Raw genomic sequence first — 19,723 nt, 5'->3', positions numbered from 1 at the left:
AGGAAGTGCCAAACTTTTCCAAAGTGCTACACCATTTAACATTCCCAACAGCAGTGTGTGAGGGTTCCAATTTTCCCACACCTTCACCAACACTTATTAGCCAGGATAATATCTGATTACAGCCATCTGAGTGAGTGTGAAGTGGTATCTCACTGTGGTTTTGACTTGCATTTCCCTGATAACAAATGAGGTTGAGCATCTTTTTAATGTGCCTATTGTTGGCCATTGGTATATCTTCTTTAGAGAAATGTCTACTCAGACCTTTTGCCCATTTAATTGGCTTACTTGTCTTTTTATTATTGAGTTGTAAGGGTTTTTTAAATATGTTCTAGATACAACTATCTGAGCAGATATATGATTTGCAAATATTTTCTCCCCATTCCATGGGTTGTCTTTTTTACTTTCTTTTTTAATCATTTTTTTAATCAACTTAAGTGTCCATCAAAGTCTTTTTTACTTTCTTGATGCACAAAAGTTTTTAATTTTGATGAAATCCAATTTATCTATTTCTTCTTTTGTTACATTGTCTAATCCAAGGTCACAAAGATTTATGCTTATGTTTATTTCTAAGAGTATTATAATTTTACCTCTTATATGAAGGCCTTTGATCCATTTTGAGTTGGTTTTTGTGTATAGTGTGAGGTAGGGGTCCAACTTCATTCTTTTGCATGTGGCTATCCAGTTGTCCCAGCATAATAGTCTTTTGTTGAAAAAACTATTCATTCCCCATTTTCACCCTTGTGAAAAATCAGTGGACCAAATAAGCTTATTTCTGGACTCTCAATTCTATTCCATTAATGTTTATGTCTGCTTGAAGCCAGTACCATACTGTCTTGAGTACTGCTATTTTTAAGGAAGTTCTAAAATTAGGAATTATGATAAACTTGGTTGTTTGTCAAGATTGTTTTGACTATGCTGAGTACCTTACATTTCCATATGAATTTTTTAAAAGCAGTTTGCCTATTTATGCAAAGACACCAGGTGGATTTTATGGGGATTGTGTGGAATCTGTAGATTGATTTGAGTAATACTGACATCCTAATAATATAAGTCTTCCAATCCATGAACATGAGATATTTTTCCATTTATTTACATTTTCTTTAATTTTTTAACATTTATTTTTTAATGGCAAATAAAAATTGCATATATTTATCATATACAACATGTTATTTTGAATTTTGTGTACACTGTGGAATGGCTAAATTGAGCTAATTAACATATGTATTACTTCACCTACTTATCTTTTTTTGTAGTGAGAACACATAAAATCTACTCTTTTAGCAATTTTCAAGAATATGTGGTTATTAACCATGTGAATACATGGTTATTAACTTTGTTATTACATGTTATAAAATAGATGTCTTGAATTTATTACTTTTATCTAACTGAAACTTTGTATCCTTTGACCAACATTTTCTTTAATTTTTAAACATTGTTTTGTGGTTTTCAGAATATGTTTTACACTTCCGTGGTTGAACTTATTCCTAAGTATTTTGTTCTTTTGATACTAGTATAAATGGAATTGTTTTCTTAATTTCATTTTTGTAGTGTTCATTGCTAGTGTATAGAAATACAATTGATTTTTGTATATTGATCTTGTATCTTGCAACTTTGTTGAACACAATAGTTAAAATAGTTTTTATAGCAGATTTCTTAGGATTTTCTGTTTACGAGATTATGTAATCTGTGAATAGAGATAGTGCCTTTCCAATCATAATGCCTTTATTTCATTTTCTCTCCTAATTATCTCCGGTGCAATGGTAAATAAAAGTAGCAAGTGCAGAAATCCTTGTCTTATTCCTTATCTTAGGGAGAAAGCATCCAATCTTTACCATGAAGTATGATGTTAGCTGTGGGTTTTCTATAGATGCACTTTGTCACATTGTGTTTTTAATCTTCAATTACTTAAATAGTAGTTGACCTAAAATTCACTTTTGTATTGTTTACAAACACATTTTTAAGAATAACTTTCAGAAAACTTATAAAAATATACAATTTTTAAAATTTATATTTAATTTATCAGAAAACATATATTGAGCATCTACTACATGCCAGGACCTATTCTAGACTCTGGAGTTACACATTGAATAAAACTGGCTGAAAGTCCTGCCCACATTGAGTTTACAATCTAATGTAGGAAACAGACAAACTAACAACTAAGCAAATTGTACCAAACGTTAGAAGGTAAAAAGGACTGCAGAGAAAAATGTTCAGCCGAATCAGGGAAATCAGGGGTGGGGAGAGGAGATGCATTTTTAAATGGAGTTTACTAAATCTAGTCTCACTGACAAGGGGCTATTTGAGCAAAAACCTGAAGGAGGAGAGGGAGTGCAGTCGTCGTGGGGATTAAATGATACTTCAGTTATACACTGTTCTCATCTATTCGTTAAAGAAAGTTTACTGGGAGCCCAGGATAATAAAAATCAGAACATTTTATAACTGGAAGAAACCTCAAAGATTAATCAACCCTCCTTTATCTCTGAATGAAATAGCTTAAGCCAGAAAAAATAAGAACTCTGGGCAAGGCAGTGACAGCTGGAATGGAAATCTTAACCAGTATGCTACATACTGCGCTTTTAAGCTGAAGATGTCTTTTTGTTTCAAAAGACATGCACAATTCCACCAGATAATGAAATCCACAAAATAAGTCTTACAAACACAAACATACTCTAGTAATCTAGTCCCATAGACACCAACCCTTGGTCTGAGCATCTGTGGAAGACACCAACCGTACTGTCTATGAGAACTTAAGTTTCAAAAATCCATTAATTAATCAAACTTATAAAAAGTAGCCATTGGGTAGAAAGCACTAGAAGGGAAACAGATGGCGTAGTTCCTGTGTGCCTTCACAAGCAAGGCCATCTCTAAATCTCTCAGCAAAACACCTAATAGTCTCCTTCTCTTATTGCTCACACCTTATCTACTGTTGGTTTTGAATACTAAAATCACATATTTTCAGATAACACTTCTCTTTGAAAGACAGTCATACACCTTGAAAAGCTAGAAGAATAATTAAATGCAATATATATTTTAAATTTAACAGCAGAGACACCTGTGAACCAGCAAAGGAAGAAAATACCGTGCAGCAACTGGTCAATAAAATGTACCCCCTACCGAATAACCATGGGCTCCTCGCACGGTGTGATGGTCTCCGGTTCACCAGCAACCCCAGATACTATACGAAGGAGGCTTCATCAGTATCAGAGGTAACCCTGAATCTTTTCACACTTTCATTGTCACCAAAAGAAAGGCTATGCCAGGCACATGCCTAACAAAGTCTTTCTGTATGCAAAGCTGGAGAAGAGTAGCTGACATCTTAACTGGTCTGGAACTGAAAGCAGTCATAGCAAGATGGGGAGGACAGAACAAAGAGAAGGCAATTTAACAGGCACAGCTCAAGTGCTAGCCTGTTAAAGCAAGAAAGAACTTTGTGTTTTAGTATTTACTAACATTTTCAAAATTATTCCTACATCATACGAAATTAATTATTTGGGTTTTTCATTTGTTTGTTTGTGTATTATCACCGAATCATAGGATTTGGAAGGGAGCTGGAGCAGAGATTGCTACTTATCCCCTGGTTGGTTACTTTCTTTTTCTTAGAGCAGGAGTAAGCAAGCTTTTCTATATTGGTCTAGCTAAATATTTTGTACTTTGTGGGCCAGACGGTGTCTATTACATATTCACCTGTGCTGTTGTAGTGTTAGACATGGACATGTGTAAACAAATGGGCATGGCTGTGTTCCAATAAAGTTTTATTTATAAAAACAGGGAGCAGGCTGGATTTGGCCCAAGATCCCTATTTTGGAGTAATAGCTTGGCTTCTGGCTGCCTGGAATATGGACTACATTTCCCAGCCTCCCTAGCAACTGGATGTGGCCATGTGGTAAGTCCTGCCCAATGCGAAGTAAGCAAAAGTAGTACATCCATTCCATTCTTCCCTGCTCCTTCCATTCTGCTGCTTGGAACGCAGACATAATGGCTGGACTGACGCTTTGGACTGTGAGGACAAGAGTCCACTCTGGAGAAGAAACTGGAAGCAGTATGAGTGGCTACAGTCTCTATACCAGCCCTGAGCCACCTATGTCCAGAATTTTATGTGACAGAGAAATAAAAACCCATTTTGTTTAAGCCTCTGTTCCTTTGAGTCTCTGATATGCTCAAAAAAATAATCTTAAATTAACACAGAAACTCAGAGATCATTTACTCAACTCCCTCGTGGTATAGATGAAAAAATAAAAATGAGAACCTGAAAAGATGAATAACTTACCTTGAGTCAATCACTTGATAATGCCAGGGCAAGGCCTAGACTCTAAGTGTTCTGATTCTAAATCCAATACTTTTTCTAAATTTATATAAGGCTAACACTCCTGTAAACATATGTTTAAATTACAAACATTTGTTATTTTCTTTGTGTGATTTTTTTCAACTATTTAAGCCACTTGATTTTCCTAGGAATGGGTGCTCAGCTTTATTCTAAAGGTGAAAAGAAAAATATTTTCATTTATAGAAACTTGCTTTATGATCAATTCTTTCAAATACTATTTATTTCAGAATGTAAAGTGTTTTAGACTAATAGTCCACCTAAAGCAGCAGGAAACTCCTCTAAATTCCTTTCAAATAATCTTGCATATAATATTGTCTTCAATCATTAGATACACATCAAAAAATAAGTGTTCTGATTAAAAGTTAAATGTGTTTACACCAGAGTGAGCTGACCTCAACTTTATCCAAAATTACCAGCAACAACCTAAAATCACAGAGAAGAATAAAGAGAAATAAACCTTTGTGGATTTTTCAAAGCACATTCATATCAATTATTTAATTGATCAATACAACAGCTCTATGAACAGGTATTATCTGCTTATATAGATAAGGAAACAGACTTTGGGAAAATGAAATTACAATGTAATAATCATGATAAATTTGTAGAGTACTTTCAGTCTTAAAGTATTTACACTTAATATTATTTAATCTTATGGATTATTATTTATTCCCATTTTATGTCTGAGGAAACTAAGACACGTGAATGACATACTTTGCCCAATATCACAAATTGAAAGAGCAAAGACAGGACACAAATCTGATTTCAAAGCTGGAGCTCTTTCAGGCCTAAGAGGAAAAATATGCTACCAGAATCCAAATCTATTGCACCTTCTAAAACTGAAATCTAGTCTCTTAACTCCTACTTATGTTTTCAATTAGTTACACTGTCTCCTAAAACAAACTCAAATTCTTAAGACAAAAATTATGCAATTTGGGCCAGGCATAGTGGCTCATGCCTGTAATCCCAGCACTTTGGGAGGCCAAGGCAGGAGGATCACTTGAGGCCCAGAGTGTGATACCAGCCTGGGCAACATAGTGAGACCCCTGTCTCTACAAAAAATATTTAAAAATTAGCCAGGCATGATGGCACACACTTGTAGTCCCAGCTATTTGGGAGGCTGAGGTGGGAGGATCACTTGACCCCAGGAGTTCAGGGTTACAGTAAGCTATAATCATGCCACTGCACTCCAGTCTGGGCAACAGAGTGAGATCCTGTCTCTTAAAAAAAATCATTGACATCTGAAATTTAATCCTATCAATATAAGAAAGAACAAAATAACTCAACTGAAGAACCTAGCTATTATGTTCACCATAACACAAAAAGGACAGCACGAGACCAGAAACTTGATTTCTGCTATGCTGAAGTATTTGTAAATGTGTAAACATTAAAACCATTTTTCTTGTTCTTCTTATAAAAGTAGTTTTCATTAATAAGTTTAATGTTGTACATAATGAATGTTTGAATACAAATTAAACGTATTTATGAAGTATTTCTGATAATCAAAATTGTATTCACTTGTTCCTTATATCCCTCAAAAGAAAAGAAGATTTGAGGTCAAAGAAAGACATTGATACTTTAAAAAACATGAACAAGATTATCAACTAATAGAAAAGGTAATGAAGGAGCACTACAGTCTCTTTCTTTGACGTTTGAGTCCCCCAAAATGTGAGAGGTGCTCATTTGTTTACAAAAATTTCAGTATGCTTTTTAAAAACAGCAGTGTATATACCAAGTGACTAAAAAGGTATTGCAATATATAAGTATCTATTCAATTTTTGCATTTGATGTATAAATATCCATTCACTTCTTTGCATTTTCAAAAGGGTTTGGTATTTATATGGTATATATCCCAAACAAATTTAAAGCAGATGTTACTAAATAATATTGAACTACTCTACACAAAAGGAGCATATACAAATTGTCCATTGCTTAGGTAGTAAGAGAAGTTACACCTATAATGTTTCTAAATATCCACTTTAGTCAAAAAACCAACATAAATTATATTCATCTTTATTGCAAATAGAGACATGAGAAGAATTACAATACAATGACTTGAAAAAATTAACTTATTAGCCTGAAATCTAATCAGTCTAATAGTAACAGATCCAAATAACCCCAAGTTCTTCTTTCCAGCCAAGGGAAAGATGCCATAACAGGAAGTCGAGCCCGGCAGCAAAGCAAATTTGCCACGGTCCATCGTGAGAGGTTCAGGTTACCAAAGGACATTACTTCAACTTCTAACAATGTCCAAGCACATGTTTTACCATTTAGGTAAAAGAGCAAGGTATTTCCTGCCTTTGCGGTCATAACCCTATCTAGGCCATACTAGCAGCCAAGATACTACTAGCTCTGGATGTGATTTTTATGAGTCAACAGAAAGCATCTCTGAGGAAATGAGAGCTGATGGAATGAACTGGGAGTCAGATGGCTTGTATGCCACAGCTTGTGAGGCCATGAATGCTAGAGTTAGCACCTACACCGTTATTTATTCATCTGTGCAACAGGGATGATATTGTACTCCATGTCCTACTTTCCCCCTTCCCTCGTCTCTTTCAATCATAATCCTGATTCCCCTGTCTTTTTATGGAGAATGGAATATTTGATGAATAGGGAGGGAAGCCAGGGCCATTCTCATTAATAATTAATATTTGTGTTAGTTCTTTATACTTAATAAGTCATTTTTAAGCTTTTTAAAACTTCAACAGCCTTGTAAAATGGATAGGATTGTACCATTTCACAGCCAATGAAACTGAGGCCAGAGGAATTATTTAACTCGCCCAAGGTTACACAGCTCGTGTAAGTGGCAGAGGCAGCTCTTCCACCCAGACCTTCTGACTCCAAAACCCATAACCTTTTTCTTACAGTACATTGGCTCACTACAAAGCAGGTAGGGTCACACCATATGGGGATGGGGTATGGGCCTGCTAAAATAGGACCATGCCCAGTAAGAAGTTCCTGGATTCTCAAAAGTAGAAATTTAACCATCAACCACCTCACTCCTGTATAGTGCCCTGTAGTCCCCACCCCACCCCAAAAGCAAATAGTATAGCAATTTAACCTCTCAGTTCCATCTCATGTGCCAAAGGAGAAAAAGAACATATATATATCTGGGTGTGAATATATATATATATGAAATTTAAACTGCCAGGAAAAGGTGTTACATATACCCAAAGTAAAGTGGTAAGACATTGATTAACTGAATGCCTAGAAAATGAGATTGCTCACTAAAATCAGAGGATTTTGTGGGGCTGGAGGGGGATGGCAGGCTGTTTGTTGGCTAACCTTTGGTAAAAGGTTGTCTAATTCAAGCACTTATTTTAGAGGTGCAGCTCCTGGGATCATAAAGGTAAATATTTTCCTGCATACCTTCATCGAATCTACCGGGCATATCCTGGTTGCTGATTTAACCAAGGACACAACAGACTTAGCAGCAGAAATGCGCCTACCTCTGCTCCTGACACTTCATTCTCTCCCCTGGGTTTTCAGTCCTTTTGAAAAGCTCCCTCATCTTTCTCAACCCAACTTTTATTCACAAGTCAATCTTGCTGTGTGAACAAAATATAAAATTTTTGATGACTAAGACTTCCAAGAGACCTCTGGGCCATTCTGAACATCAAGACAATCCTGGTGCTCTGAACGTGGATGGAGAGACCCGCAGAACACTGGGCTTCGTGTCTTCTGAGCCAGAACATCCCTCGCAAGTAGCCAGTGTTTGTTTTTGCGTTTCTGTGTGCGTGTGTCTGTGTGCACATGTGCTTGGGAAACAAATCCCAAATATAAAGACTGTGCTACAAATTATCAAAGATGAATGAAACAAAAACATTTCAGCTGAGGGATTTGGTCAACTGACATTACATGAAGAAATTAAGACACTTAAAAATTTTCCCCCCTAAGAGTTGTGAAAAGTAGCCATATTTAAAATGGAAAAATAAATAAATCATAGATATAAAAATTTAACCCTGGCTTCACACTGATTCAGCTGAAATCCATTTCACATATACCATGCTACACTTTTAAAGCAATTGCCCTTTTATCATTTATGTTGCATTTCTGATCCCCCTTCAGTTCAGATGAGATGCTCTAATCCTCAGTCTTTCACTTTAGTATAATATCAAGTCTCTCACCTTCTCTTCTATTTTCCTACCTCCTATTAGCCACACTTTTTCTCTCTTACCGTTAAAATCTGTTCCTTCCAGATAATCTTTCCCATGAATGTTTCCACACATCCTAAGTCCCAGCTGCACTCTTCTGCCTCAGATTCTTTTTCCTGGAATAGCTCACAAAATGAGTAATACAGTTATTACTAATAGCTGCTTTCCAGGCATGGTTCTAAGCCCACCATATACATTCTCTCATTTAATCCTCAGAACCTTTGATACTCATAGAGGTTGTCTAGGGTCACCAGAACTGTGAGGTCCTTGAGGGCAGGATCCCTCACATATTGCTTCCTCAGCACCGTGCACAACGCCAGGCCCATCTCCGAAGCTCTGTGGATATCTGTGCATGGATGAGTAGGGAGATAGGTGGGTGGGTGAATGAATGGATGAAGGAATAAAGAGGCAGAGCAAGAATTTCAACAAATCTGTCTGCCTCCAAAACTGATCTCCTTAACTACTATGCTATATGTCTTACCTAATACATAAAAAGTTGGAGGAGAAAGAATTAGCACAATAAAAATTCTAAAATGTAAGCAGGTCCTCTAAGGACCATTTCAACCTACGTAATGCGGCACTGTATCATGGATTGCTAGGTGTATAGCTTGCAGAAGCTGCTGTCTACACCTCATTTTCATCGGCTTTACACTGCAGAGCGTAGTGTTTCCTCGGCAGTGTTGCTGTGAGGACTGCAAACAATGTACAGAAGGCTTCTCCCTAGCACCATGCCTGGCTCAGAGTGGGAGCCTAACAAAGGTCACCTGTTTTTACCATCGTGGCACCAGGAAAAAGGCACCAGGCAAAAGGATGCCAATTTGATTTGGATTCCCAAGAGCTACATAGATTTTTAAAAGTGCTTTCACAAAGAGTCACCCTTTTGATCTTTATAACAATCTGAGGGTAAACACTAAACCTTGTGGGAGGAGATAGATGAGGACCGAGTATTAGATGACAAATACACTCATGGCCTCTCAGCCTCCTTCCCCTTTCTGGAATCAGCTTCTCTGCCAGGGCAAAGAAGGCAAATTGAACTGGTCAATTAAATATAATAGTTAAAAGAAACAAGTAAATTAGACAAACGGGTTACTTAGTATGAAATGAATTATAGGTATCACTGTATGTGTCATTATAGCGAAAGAATGGAAACAACTGAATGTCCATAAATAGAGGACTGAACAGACTATGATCCTTCCACACAATAGATACTGTGTAGCTGTAAAAAGAAACGAAGCAAGGTCTCTACATTGCCACGGTGCAGAATAAGGCGTACCATATGCCAACCTTTGGATAAGGGAAAAAACACTAATGTGCAATACCGATGTATATATTACATACATTGCATACACAATACACATATTTACTTACATACCCAAAAAGAAACGAAAGAAGGATAAACTAATAAAAATGGCTTCCTGTAGAGGGAGGGAGAGAATTGGAGGAAACCAGGATGGAAGCAAGGCCTCTCTGAATATACTTTGTTTCCTGTTTTGACTTTCAAACCATATAAACAGTCTACATAATTTAAAATACAAATTTTACTTAAAATATAAAAATAAAGTAATCCCTAAAACTAAAAACTGAAAACAAATTAAAACAAACTTCACAGCATATCAGACATAACCAAACAGAGAAGAATTATTTCAAATAACGTTAGGATAGTGTTTTGCACATGCATAGTAAGAGATGGCTTTCAGACAAAAGAACCACAAAGAAGCATAAAGCTGCTTTTAGTATCTCATGGTTCATAATAGTACTGAGAGTTGATTTCAAACCTCTATACACACACACACACTTAATTACAGTAATTATGTTAAAGTCACTCAAAAAAAGATTTCTAGCATTAGAAAAAGGAGATTACAATATAATATCAAAGAAGTTAAGTAATAACCGGTAATCTTAAATTTGAAGTGCAAATACTAGTATAAACTCATGATCTTTTTCTCTTTTTATTAAAAGAAGGCCCAGAAACAATGACAATATTGTAGCAACAAGCACCCCTGATGTCCAGATGATGGTCTCCAAGTACCATTTTCTTTTAAAAGGAACCAAGACTCCTTGGAGAAGTATGACTGACCCCAGGTCTAGGGCAGGAAATATGTAAGATAAGTCCTATTTTGTCATGCCAGAAACCACAAAGACTGCTGAGGTGGTGCCACAGGAAATAGGTACTAACTTTACAGGTTCCCAATGGCCAAAGATTAGGCAACTGAAGCATCAAAGGGAAAAATGGCTGCAATGGATTCAAGCACATCAAACATACAAATATGCATTCATAATACTTTTTAAAAACTTATTGGTCACTAAACAAATTTCCTAGAATATAAATTTTTATTCTGAACTCTAGTAAATAAAGAAATTTATTTATAAGAAATAACGGTCATTTGGTGAATTGATTTGGAGTGATTCAAAGAGAGAGATTCCTAATGCACCGAGAGCATGAACATCCTCCTCAACACCTCCTGGCTGTCTCCTGCCCCTGAAGGTTTCTGCTACTTTACTCTTATGATCAAGACTAAAATAGTCCCTTCTTACAATTTTATTTCTCTTAGGAGGCAGGTTATAACAGAATACCTTCAAATTACTACTACTCTAAATTAGACCAACACAATTTGTTTTAATTCAGAAAATCTAATAAGATTTTCTAAAGGAGATTTAAATTTAACACAGTCTCATAACAGAAAAAAAGAGAACTGATTTTTACTGAGCATCTACTATATGCCAAATGCTTTAAGATCTAATTATCTCATTTAATCTTTTGCAATGGCCCTGGGAATCGATGACTCACATTTTACAAATGAGAAACTAAAACTCCGAGTGGGTGAGTGACTTGGCTCAAAGCACACATGTAGTTAAGCGATCAATCTGGGATTCACAGACAGGTCCCTCTGCTCCATCAGCATGCCCGCAGCAAAGAGAAACAGATAATGTTGATATGGGTCATGGCCAGAGTTTGTGGGGATGCAGCATTACTACAAATACCAGAGTGATGAATCAGTTAATAACTAGCCCCCTTTTAAGAAAATAATATAACTCTACGGGGAATGTGAGAATATATGTTCATTTGGTGCCCATGGCCTTGGGAAAATTACTTAATCTAAGATTTTAGAGAAGGAAGAAGCTAGAGTTCATTCCAGTCCAAGTTATTGTTTTCTAGATTAGAAAACAGATGGGAAGAGAAAAACTGAGAAGTCTCAAGTCACATAGTGTGTTGGTGGCCTGAGGGCAAAGACACTGCCCACCTTATGTACTACTGTCGCCCTGGGGAAACCCGAGAGGGGAAGCACCAGCAGGCTGGCATTAGCCTGAGCTGTGCTGCCGAATTAAGAAAGTGCATCTCCAGGGCACTGACTCCTAGTCAAGGCATGAAACATGTTGGCGAACAGCGTTGCTTTCTAACCACGGGTCTGAGGCGGTTAGGCATGGTTGTAACAGCAGTCAGCATTGTTTATTGACAAAAACAAGCATGATGATTTGTAACTGTTCTCACTACGACCCCCCGGAGAGCTCTGCTGTTGAGCTGGTTACACAGCAGGAACCTATGTGACCAGTGAAATATAAAAAACATTTAAAATATAAAAGACTCCAGCCAAGAGACGATTTTGGACTCCATGGTTCCTGGGTGTTCCAAGCACATGTCCATGATGCCTAATATAAGAGAGAAAGTGGGTCCTGCCACACCCTTCTGAGGGGGACAATTGAAACCTGACTCTTACCACGAGATGGCCTGCGGCTGCAAAGTACATCTTTACTTTAATGCTTCTGCTATATCCTTTCCTGTAACAAATGCTGATGTGTTGATATTGTCATTTTGGGTCTTCTGAGTCTTAAAGAGATTGCCAAAAAGTCAGGGAGCCCTGTTTAACTGCCATCCTTAGTGCACTGGCTAAGAACCTGGCACACTGTAAGCACTCAACATTTCTTAAATTAGTTGATTAATGAAAAAATAAAGAGAATCTGAGTGCCTTAACTTATTGTCCACTATAACCTCTTACAAATGTTCTCATTAGCATTGAAGAAAAACAAATGTAATTCAGCATGATAAATATCTCTCTGCCTAAAAGACAAAGAGACTGTGATTGTCACGTGTAGTTCCCAATATCCTGAACTTATCTCAAGATTGACTGAAATTATATATTATAAGTGAGAAGACACTAACAGCTGCTACAAAATGTTGGTCTGCAAAAACCTTGCTCTTCTCCCTCAGAGCACATCGTGCTTGAGTGTGGTGTCAACACAGGTCTCAGGGTCAGATGTCGTCACCTGACCTTGGAAATAGCCAGTGATGCTAAAGCACATCCATACCTAAGATACTGTATTTGTAATAATATTTAAAAGCTTAATTTCAGCTGGGCGTGGTGGTGTACATCTGTAGTCCCAGCTACTTGGGAGGCTGAGGCAGGAGGATCACGTGAGCCCAGGAGTTTGAGGCTGCAGTGAGCTATGATCATGCCACTGCACCCAGCCTGGGCGATAGAGTGAGACTCTGTCTCTAAAAAGTAAATAAATAATTTTTTTAAAAAATGAAAGCTTAATTTCAATGTTAAAAAGAAGATCTATGTGTGCACTTATAAAACTAGTATAAAAATGGACTTTAAAAACCACTCTTACAAAATTAAAAAACACACATAGAAGAGCTATTTATGCCTTCGGAAGAATGAAACAAATCAAAGCACATTCATATCTCTCTCACATCTAAACATGCAGTGACTTCCAAAGGCTGCAATGTGAGTTCAGTGACACTGGCTTGAATCTCACCATCCAAACCCCAAATCAGTGGCTGAAGACAGATGGTAAATAATTGGTTACTTAACAATAAAAATTACAGTAACTTCTTTTTTAAAATTATACTCCAATCCAATCCCCTTACCACAGAAATAAGTATCTTGATTATTCTACAGTGAAAAACAAATCAGAATTTTCCAAGACTACTTCCCTTGTAAAGACAAACTAATGTCTAACTCTTTATAATTCTACACACCAAAGGGTAGGTCCCCCAGCAAAGGTGATGCTGAAAGATCAAAGTGCTCTGAAAATGAGAGTTGTTAACCATAGCTCAGTGCCAAAGGCTGCTGTAGAGTGGGAGGCAGTAGAATCTTAAAACTATCAGAATGTTGTTTCTTTAGAAATAGTGAAAAAACTGAATGGAAATGATGATAATAGCATATGCGTATTATAATATTTCAATAAAAATCACACATTGATATTTATATACTCCAAGGAGTACAACAGCCTAGCATCCTGGCTCTACCACTTACTATTTGCCTTTAAGCAAGTTACTTAAACCTCTCTAGACCTTTGTTTCCTCATGTGGAAAATGGCATAATTAATATTAATAATACCTACTGCGTAGGCATTTGTTACATGCATTAAACGATGTTATACATATGAAAATGCTTAGACAGGGTCTTGCACTTAGTAAACATCAATGTCAGGAGTTGTTTTACTACCATCATTCTTACAGAGATTTCATTCTCAGTAATGCCCAAACTGCACAACTTCAAATGTAAGGTGCTATCGTCATAAATAATAATTTTCTTTCCTATAATATGATTAGGTTATATTTTCCCATTTATATTATAAATAAGCTCTGAAGTTAAATACGCTTCAAAACAAATCACCGTTCACTAGTTCCTTTGATCCTTACAACAACACTGACACAGACAGATGGGGGAGAGATTATCCTCATCTTACAGATAAACTTCCGGTTTTAGCTGAGGTTTAGGGAGGTAAGTGACTTGCCCAAAGTCACGCAGCTAGTAACCGGCAATGACTGGATTCAAGGGCACCCTGGCTAACTTCTCAGGCAGGTCTCTTCCCATCATTGCAGACTTTTCCAAAATACCAACTTCATGATATTTAATTAGTTTCAAGAGATAAATGTGACCCCACGTGGTTGGCAGAAAGACCGTGAACAGGAAGAATACACTGTGACCTACTGTTGGGCAGAAACACACCACACACAGGAGGAGTGAAGTGGGGTCCACTGTGGTGTTTCGATGACAACCTCATCAAACACTGTTGCCACCACCTCCCACCAGGGCACAGGTGTCCCACGTGATCACAGGGACACATGGTGCTGAAGTAACTGAAGCAGATTTCCCACCCCTATACCAGAAACCATCCCCCGCCCACCACACACACACACACACACACACACACAGCCTGCTTGCCTTTAGAGCTCTCTGTTTCTGACCTAGGGATAAACTGCTCTTTCTTTTTTTTTTTTTTAATTTTCTTTGCCAGAGTAAGCCTTACCCTCCCCTGCTGCTTTGCCTTTGCTCGAGCTGTTCCTCCACAGAGAATAAACGCCCTTCCTCCAAACTCCAAATGGCAAATTCTACTTTCCCTTAAAAACCTGGTTAAAAGCCATTTCCTCCATGAAATCCAACTCAAACACATTATCCCACCAGCCAAAATAATCTCTGCAACCCAAATCTTCTATTAATTTATTTAGACAGCCTTTTCTATCATATTTCATAAGCTTTCTCCTCTCAGATCGACAAGCAAGTTAAGACTGTGGTTTGAGTCTTTAGCTTTCCTCAGCCACGCACAAGGCACAGTGCCTTGCATACAGCTGGTGTGCAATGGTGACGTGAATGAGCAAGCGATCGAAGCCTGGTCCTTCGATACGCGTCTGGCGCTTCGTCTTTTCCACAGAACACAACACCAGTAAATTGCTGTGGAGGCTCAAGGTATTTAGCCAAACAGTTTTATAAAATGAAAAGAGAACTTGAACTCAAAAACTTTGTCAGATGAGAAATTAAAACTATTTTTAAATCTTTTTCAGATAAATTTCTTAATTCTCCGTTTCATTCTACATGTATAAAAAAGGATTCAGAGAACAAAAGACTTAAATAAGTCCTTTAAAAAAATCTATGCTCATGAATGGATTAATAAAATGTGGTTTATGTATACCATGGAGTACTACTCAGCCATAAGAAACAATGGTGATATAATACCTCTTGTGTTTTCCTGGATAGAGCTGGAACCCATTCTACCAAGTGAAGTATCCCAAGAATGGAAAAATAAGCACCACATGTACTCACTATCAAATTGTTTTCACTGATCATCACCTAAGAGCCCATTTAGGAATAACATTAATCGGGTGTCGGGCAAAGATGCAGGGGGGCGGGGATGGGTGTATACATACATAATGAGTGCGATGCGCATTGTCTAGGGGATGGACATGCTTAAAGCTCTGATTCAGGGGGCAGGGGGCAAGGGCAATATATGTAACCAAAACTTTTGTACCCCCATTATATGCTGAAATAAAAAAAAAAATCTATGCTCAGAGAGTAAGAAGGATTCGATTGATAAAAATTCAAAAAAACCAAGATGTGTTAAAAAGAATTATCATCCCTGTTTAATCTTACTATAATATAACAGGCCACCCTCTACTCTTAGTCGACCTGACTATCTCTTGACTATTATTATTTGTTGTCTATCTGTAACGAAAAGAAAAGTATGTGAGCTGGAACTAGAAAGCCTTTTATCAGAACACAGTAGACTATCAAACATTGTATAAATTGCACTGGCAATGGTTCAAAAACACCCAAAAAACTGCTAATGACAAAACCAGAAGGGAATTGGCACTCTGTAACACTGCTTCTTTAATTCTGACATTGGAGCATGAGATGAACAGACTCTCTGAGTTAGCTTTATTCAGTCCTGCACTCCCCTGGGCATTTGGTCTTCTGCCTGGACCACACCACTCTGGAACTTTGCAGCCGAGCATCCCTAGGTTCACCTGAACTCTTTACTCCATTTTTCCACAAGGAGTTGTCTACCTAGCCTCTGCCTCTACTGGTAATTAAGAGGTGGCTTTGGTCAATATGCATTTGGGGCACATCAATTCCTACCCGGCGCAGCACTGTGCCACCGCCCAAGTAACCCTGGGTGTCAAAGTGGCTCATACAGAAGGAAATGGGATGATCTAGACAGCTCTGCTCCCTAGTCTGGCTGGAAAAGGGGCACGTGGGATGGCTTCCCCATGTGTGTCCTGGGGAACACTGCTCATGGGGACGACACCACTAAAAAAATTGAGTTGTATGGTCAAATAAATTTGGGAAAGACTATAGTCTGAATCTTCCTCTGGGAGTTTCATGATGCATACTAGTATATGAAGAGTGATGAAAAGTCCTCCAGCAAAAAACTCTATAATAATTTGTTTAACTCAGCAAGTCCCACATTTATTTTACTATGAAACTTCTATCCAGTGACACCTTTTAATGTTAAAACTTAGTTTGGGAAATGCTTGAGACCACTCTACGATTAACAGCTATGTGGCTTTGAATCTAGCCACAAGGCAACTCTTGGTTTCCCTGTCTAAGAATCATTGCTCAACAAAGGGTTAGTGGAAGAGTTAAACTAGAAATGGAGGGTTTAGATTTTCTGACAACCAAACCATAAAATAATCTGGAAATTTTACCTTAACACAGGAAAACTTATATTTTTGAAACCAACATAGAGGAAAACATATTTTTAGGTCATAATTACAATGGTCCACAGCAGTATATTCTTTATAAAAATATTTACAATCCTGGACCCACAACCCAATTTTATATGTTTTTACATGTGCAAGATGAAGCAGAGAACAAAGTGATTCCCCAAATATTTCAAATCTACTTCTCTTTCTTGCCTGTTCTTTTTCAGAAAATTGAAGTTTACTGGGTTTGAATGTGGAATTGGAGAAGGTGGGAGCCTAAATCACCCAAAAAGTTACCATCATCCTACACTGTTTAAATATATTTTATTCATAAATTGAGCCTTTAGGAAGATTCGGTCATTTAGCCATCTTTGATGTTACTAAGAAAATACCTAGGTTATTCCATGATATACTGAAAATTCCTCCAATATCTGAGAATTAATGTTTCCACATTTCTAGGTACCCAATTTACTATGAAAGAGGATTGGAATACTAAATACTATGGATACATGTATCAAATCTCATAAACATCAGTTTGCCCAGAAAAACAGCTAAAATAAAATTCATAATTTCCTTTTTAACTTCACTCATCTCCAGTAATTCAATTAAAATCTGTTCACATTTATGAAGGGGAAATCCTGATACCATGGAACTGATCTATATTTCAGATTATCAATTTTTTTTTTAACTTAACACTTTAAGACCCATACCCATGCCAACCCATAATAACATCTATTCAGATTTAAGTTTGGACATCATCGCCTATCTCATTTTTTTGATTACGAATGATAAAACATAAATATGCAAAATTCTTTCTTTCCAAAACAGTAAATATGGCATACGGTAACACAATCTAAATCAAGGAGAACACATTCCAGGATTTCCTCTTCCTAAAATCTGGGGGGAATGGTAGCCGTTAATGAACTTGTTTAACACTTTGATGTTAGATTGAACTTTCTCTTCACCCATTCCATTTCATGGTCAAAATGGTCATGTTTGCAAGAAGCCCTAACGGCAGTGCCTTACCAGTGTAGATGCTGGCATTGGAAGCTGGGATACCAAACTGTGACTCGATGAACTTGGGAATGAAGGTAATGAAAGCAGTTACAATGGCACTCTCAGCTGTGTATGACAAACTCACAAAAAGGAATGTCATGTTGCTTAAGATCCTGACAGCTGCTCTTGGTAGGTCTACAAAATGACAAAAATGACAAATGAATGTTATAAACAATGGATGGAAAACAAAATAAAACTGAATTGTTTTTGAAATGAACTGGAAATAGCCATTCAGCAATATTTGCCACAAGAAAATAAAAACAGAAAGATCCTATGACGATTAAGAACCATCCCGTTTATTAAATAGATTTTGTTTTGGTTTGATTTTTTAATTTCAACCAGGGTAAGAAAATTAAGTACAGTATCTAAAAACATACCTGTACACAAATATCCTTACAAGCAGCACCCTACTGATGACTCCTATTTCAAAAACTGTTTAAATTATTTGCATTTTTTCGTTGATTAAAACAACGTTATTCTCTGTTAAGACCTCAAAGTATACTAAATGTGTAAAGTACCTGCAATACAGTCCTAAATTACAATTTTTACTTCACTCAACTGAGAAAAGCACTCTGAGTTGACATCTCTATGGGCCTGCGTTGCAGGTGCCCACAACAGAGGAACAGGTACATGATGTTGCACATCTGACCCTCCAGCCTCATTATGAAGCAGGAAATAATCACAGCTAACAATGCTAGAAGGCCATCAGGTCAGACACTCCAATGTACTTCGAATGAGGCACAAAGAGTCGTGATCTACAAAGGGGACGCAGATCCCAAAGGAGGGGGCTTAGCACCTGCTGGGCTACCCCTCAAGGAAGGAAGAAAGAAAAGTCTCGTCTTTCAGCCTAGTCATTTATTTCACAGAACTTGCCATCTATATGCTTCAAGATATATGTGCAAGTATTTTCACTGCAGCATTGTTTATAATAGCAAACATTTAGGGGGAAAATTTAAATGTGCCTCAATGGGAAATGTTTAAATAAATAAATTACGGCACAGCCATAAAATGGAACATTGTGCAACAGTTAAAAATGAAATAGAGCCGTATGTACTGGAATAAAAGAACTCCAAGACATATTAAAGCAAGCTGCAAAAATATACATGCATGGGTGAGTAATCATGTTTAAGTAAAAATAAAACAAACTTAAACGATGTATTTATATATGGTCAAATGTATACTTCTCAATATATAACAGGAAACTATTAAGAGTTTAAGTTCTGTGAATGGGACTAAGATTGGGAAAGAGAGAAATAAAAGGAGATTCTTGTACATATACTTTTGTATTTTTTGCTTGTTTATAATGTGAATTAATATACATTTTATAATCTTTACATATCTTCATGGAAAAGGTAAGCTGCACTATTTTTTTTTTTTTGCTGCACTATTGTTGACAATATAGTCATCTCAGAGAACAGTTATGCTCCAACATAATAAAAACATTTCATTAAAATTAAATACAAACTTTTATTAAAGCTATAATTCATAGCCTCCTATTCACCAGAATTTAAAACTTAGAATGTCAAGACTATTCACTATCATCATTTCAAAATTTAAATTAAATTTAATTTTCAATATCTTAATTTAATTTTTTAAGTTTAAATTAACATTTAAAAGAAAAATTGAGATGCATGATTTACTTTTTAACATGGTTAAACACGCCAGAGGAAAACATAATCAAAGTACTTCATAAAATTATCCTACATTCTCTTGTAAACACTGTAAATTAAAATGCCATGTTTAAAATTTTAAAATTAGAAAGTT

At 36.8% G+C, this 19,723-nt stretch overlaps 1 protein-coding gene across 3 annotated transcripts in view; it reads right to left on the bottom strand.

Annotated features, from left to right (window-relative positions):
• Positions 1-19,723, bottom strand: part of SLCO5A1 (solute carrier organic anion transporter family member 5A1) — a 133,899-nt gene that overhangs the window by 32,968 nt on the left and 81,208 nt on the right. For 2 of the 3 annotated variants that reach the window (XM_069466389.1, XM_069466392.1), the window contains exon 4: positions 17,930-18,094. The exons of the other annotated variant lie outside the window; for it this stretch is intronic. In XM_069466389.1, coding sequence (XP_069322490.1) covers positions 17,930-18,094 — 165 coding nt within the window. The remainder of the gene's footprint in view (positions 1-17,929; positions 18,095-19,723) is intronic. 3 annotated transcript variants of the gene reach the window in all.

The sequence above is a fragment of the Eulemur rufifrons genome, chromosome 3 (assembly GCF_041146395.1).
Source record: "Eulemur rufifrons isolate Redbay chromosome 3, OSU_ERuf_1, whole genome shotgun sequence".
In the NCBI taxonomy this organism is placed as follows: Eukaryota; Metazoa; Chordata; class Mammalia; order Primates; family Lemuridae; genus Eulemur; species Eulemur rufifrons.
This window is presented reverse-complemented; position numbering and strand designations above follow the sequence as displayed.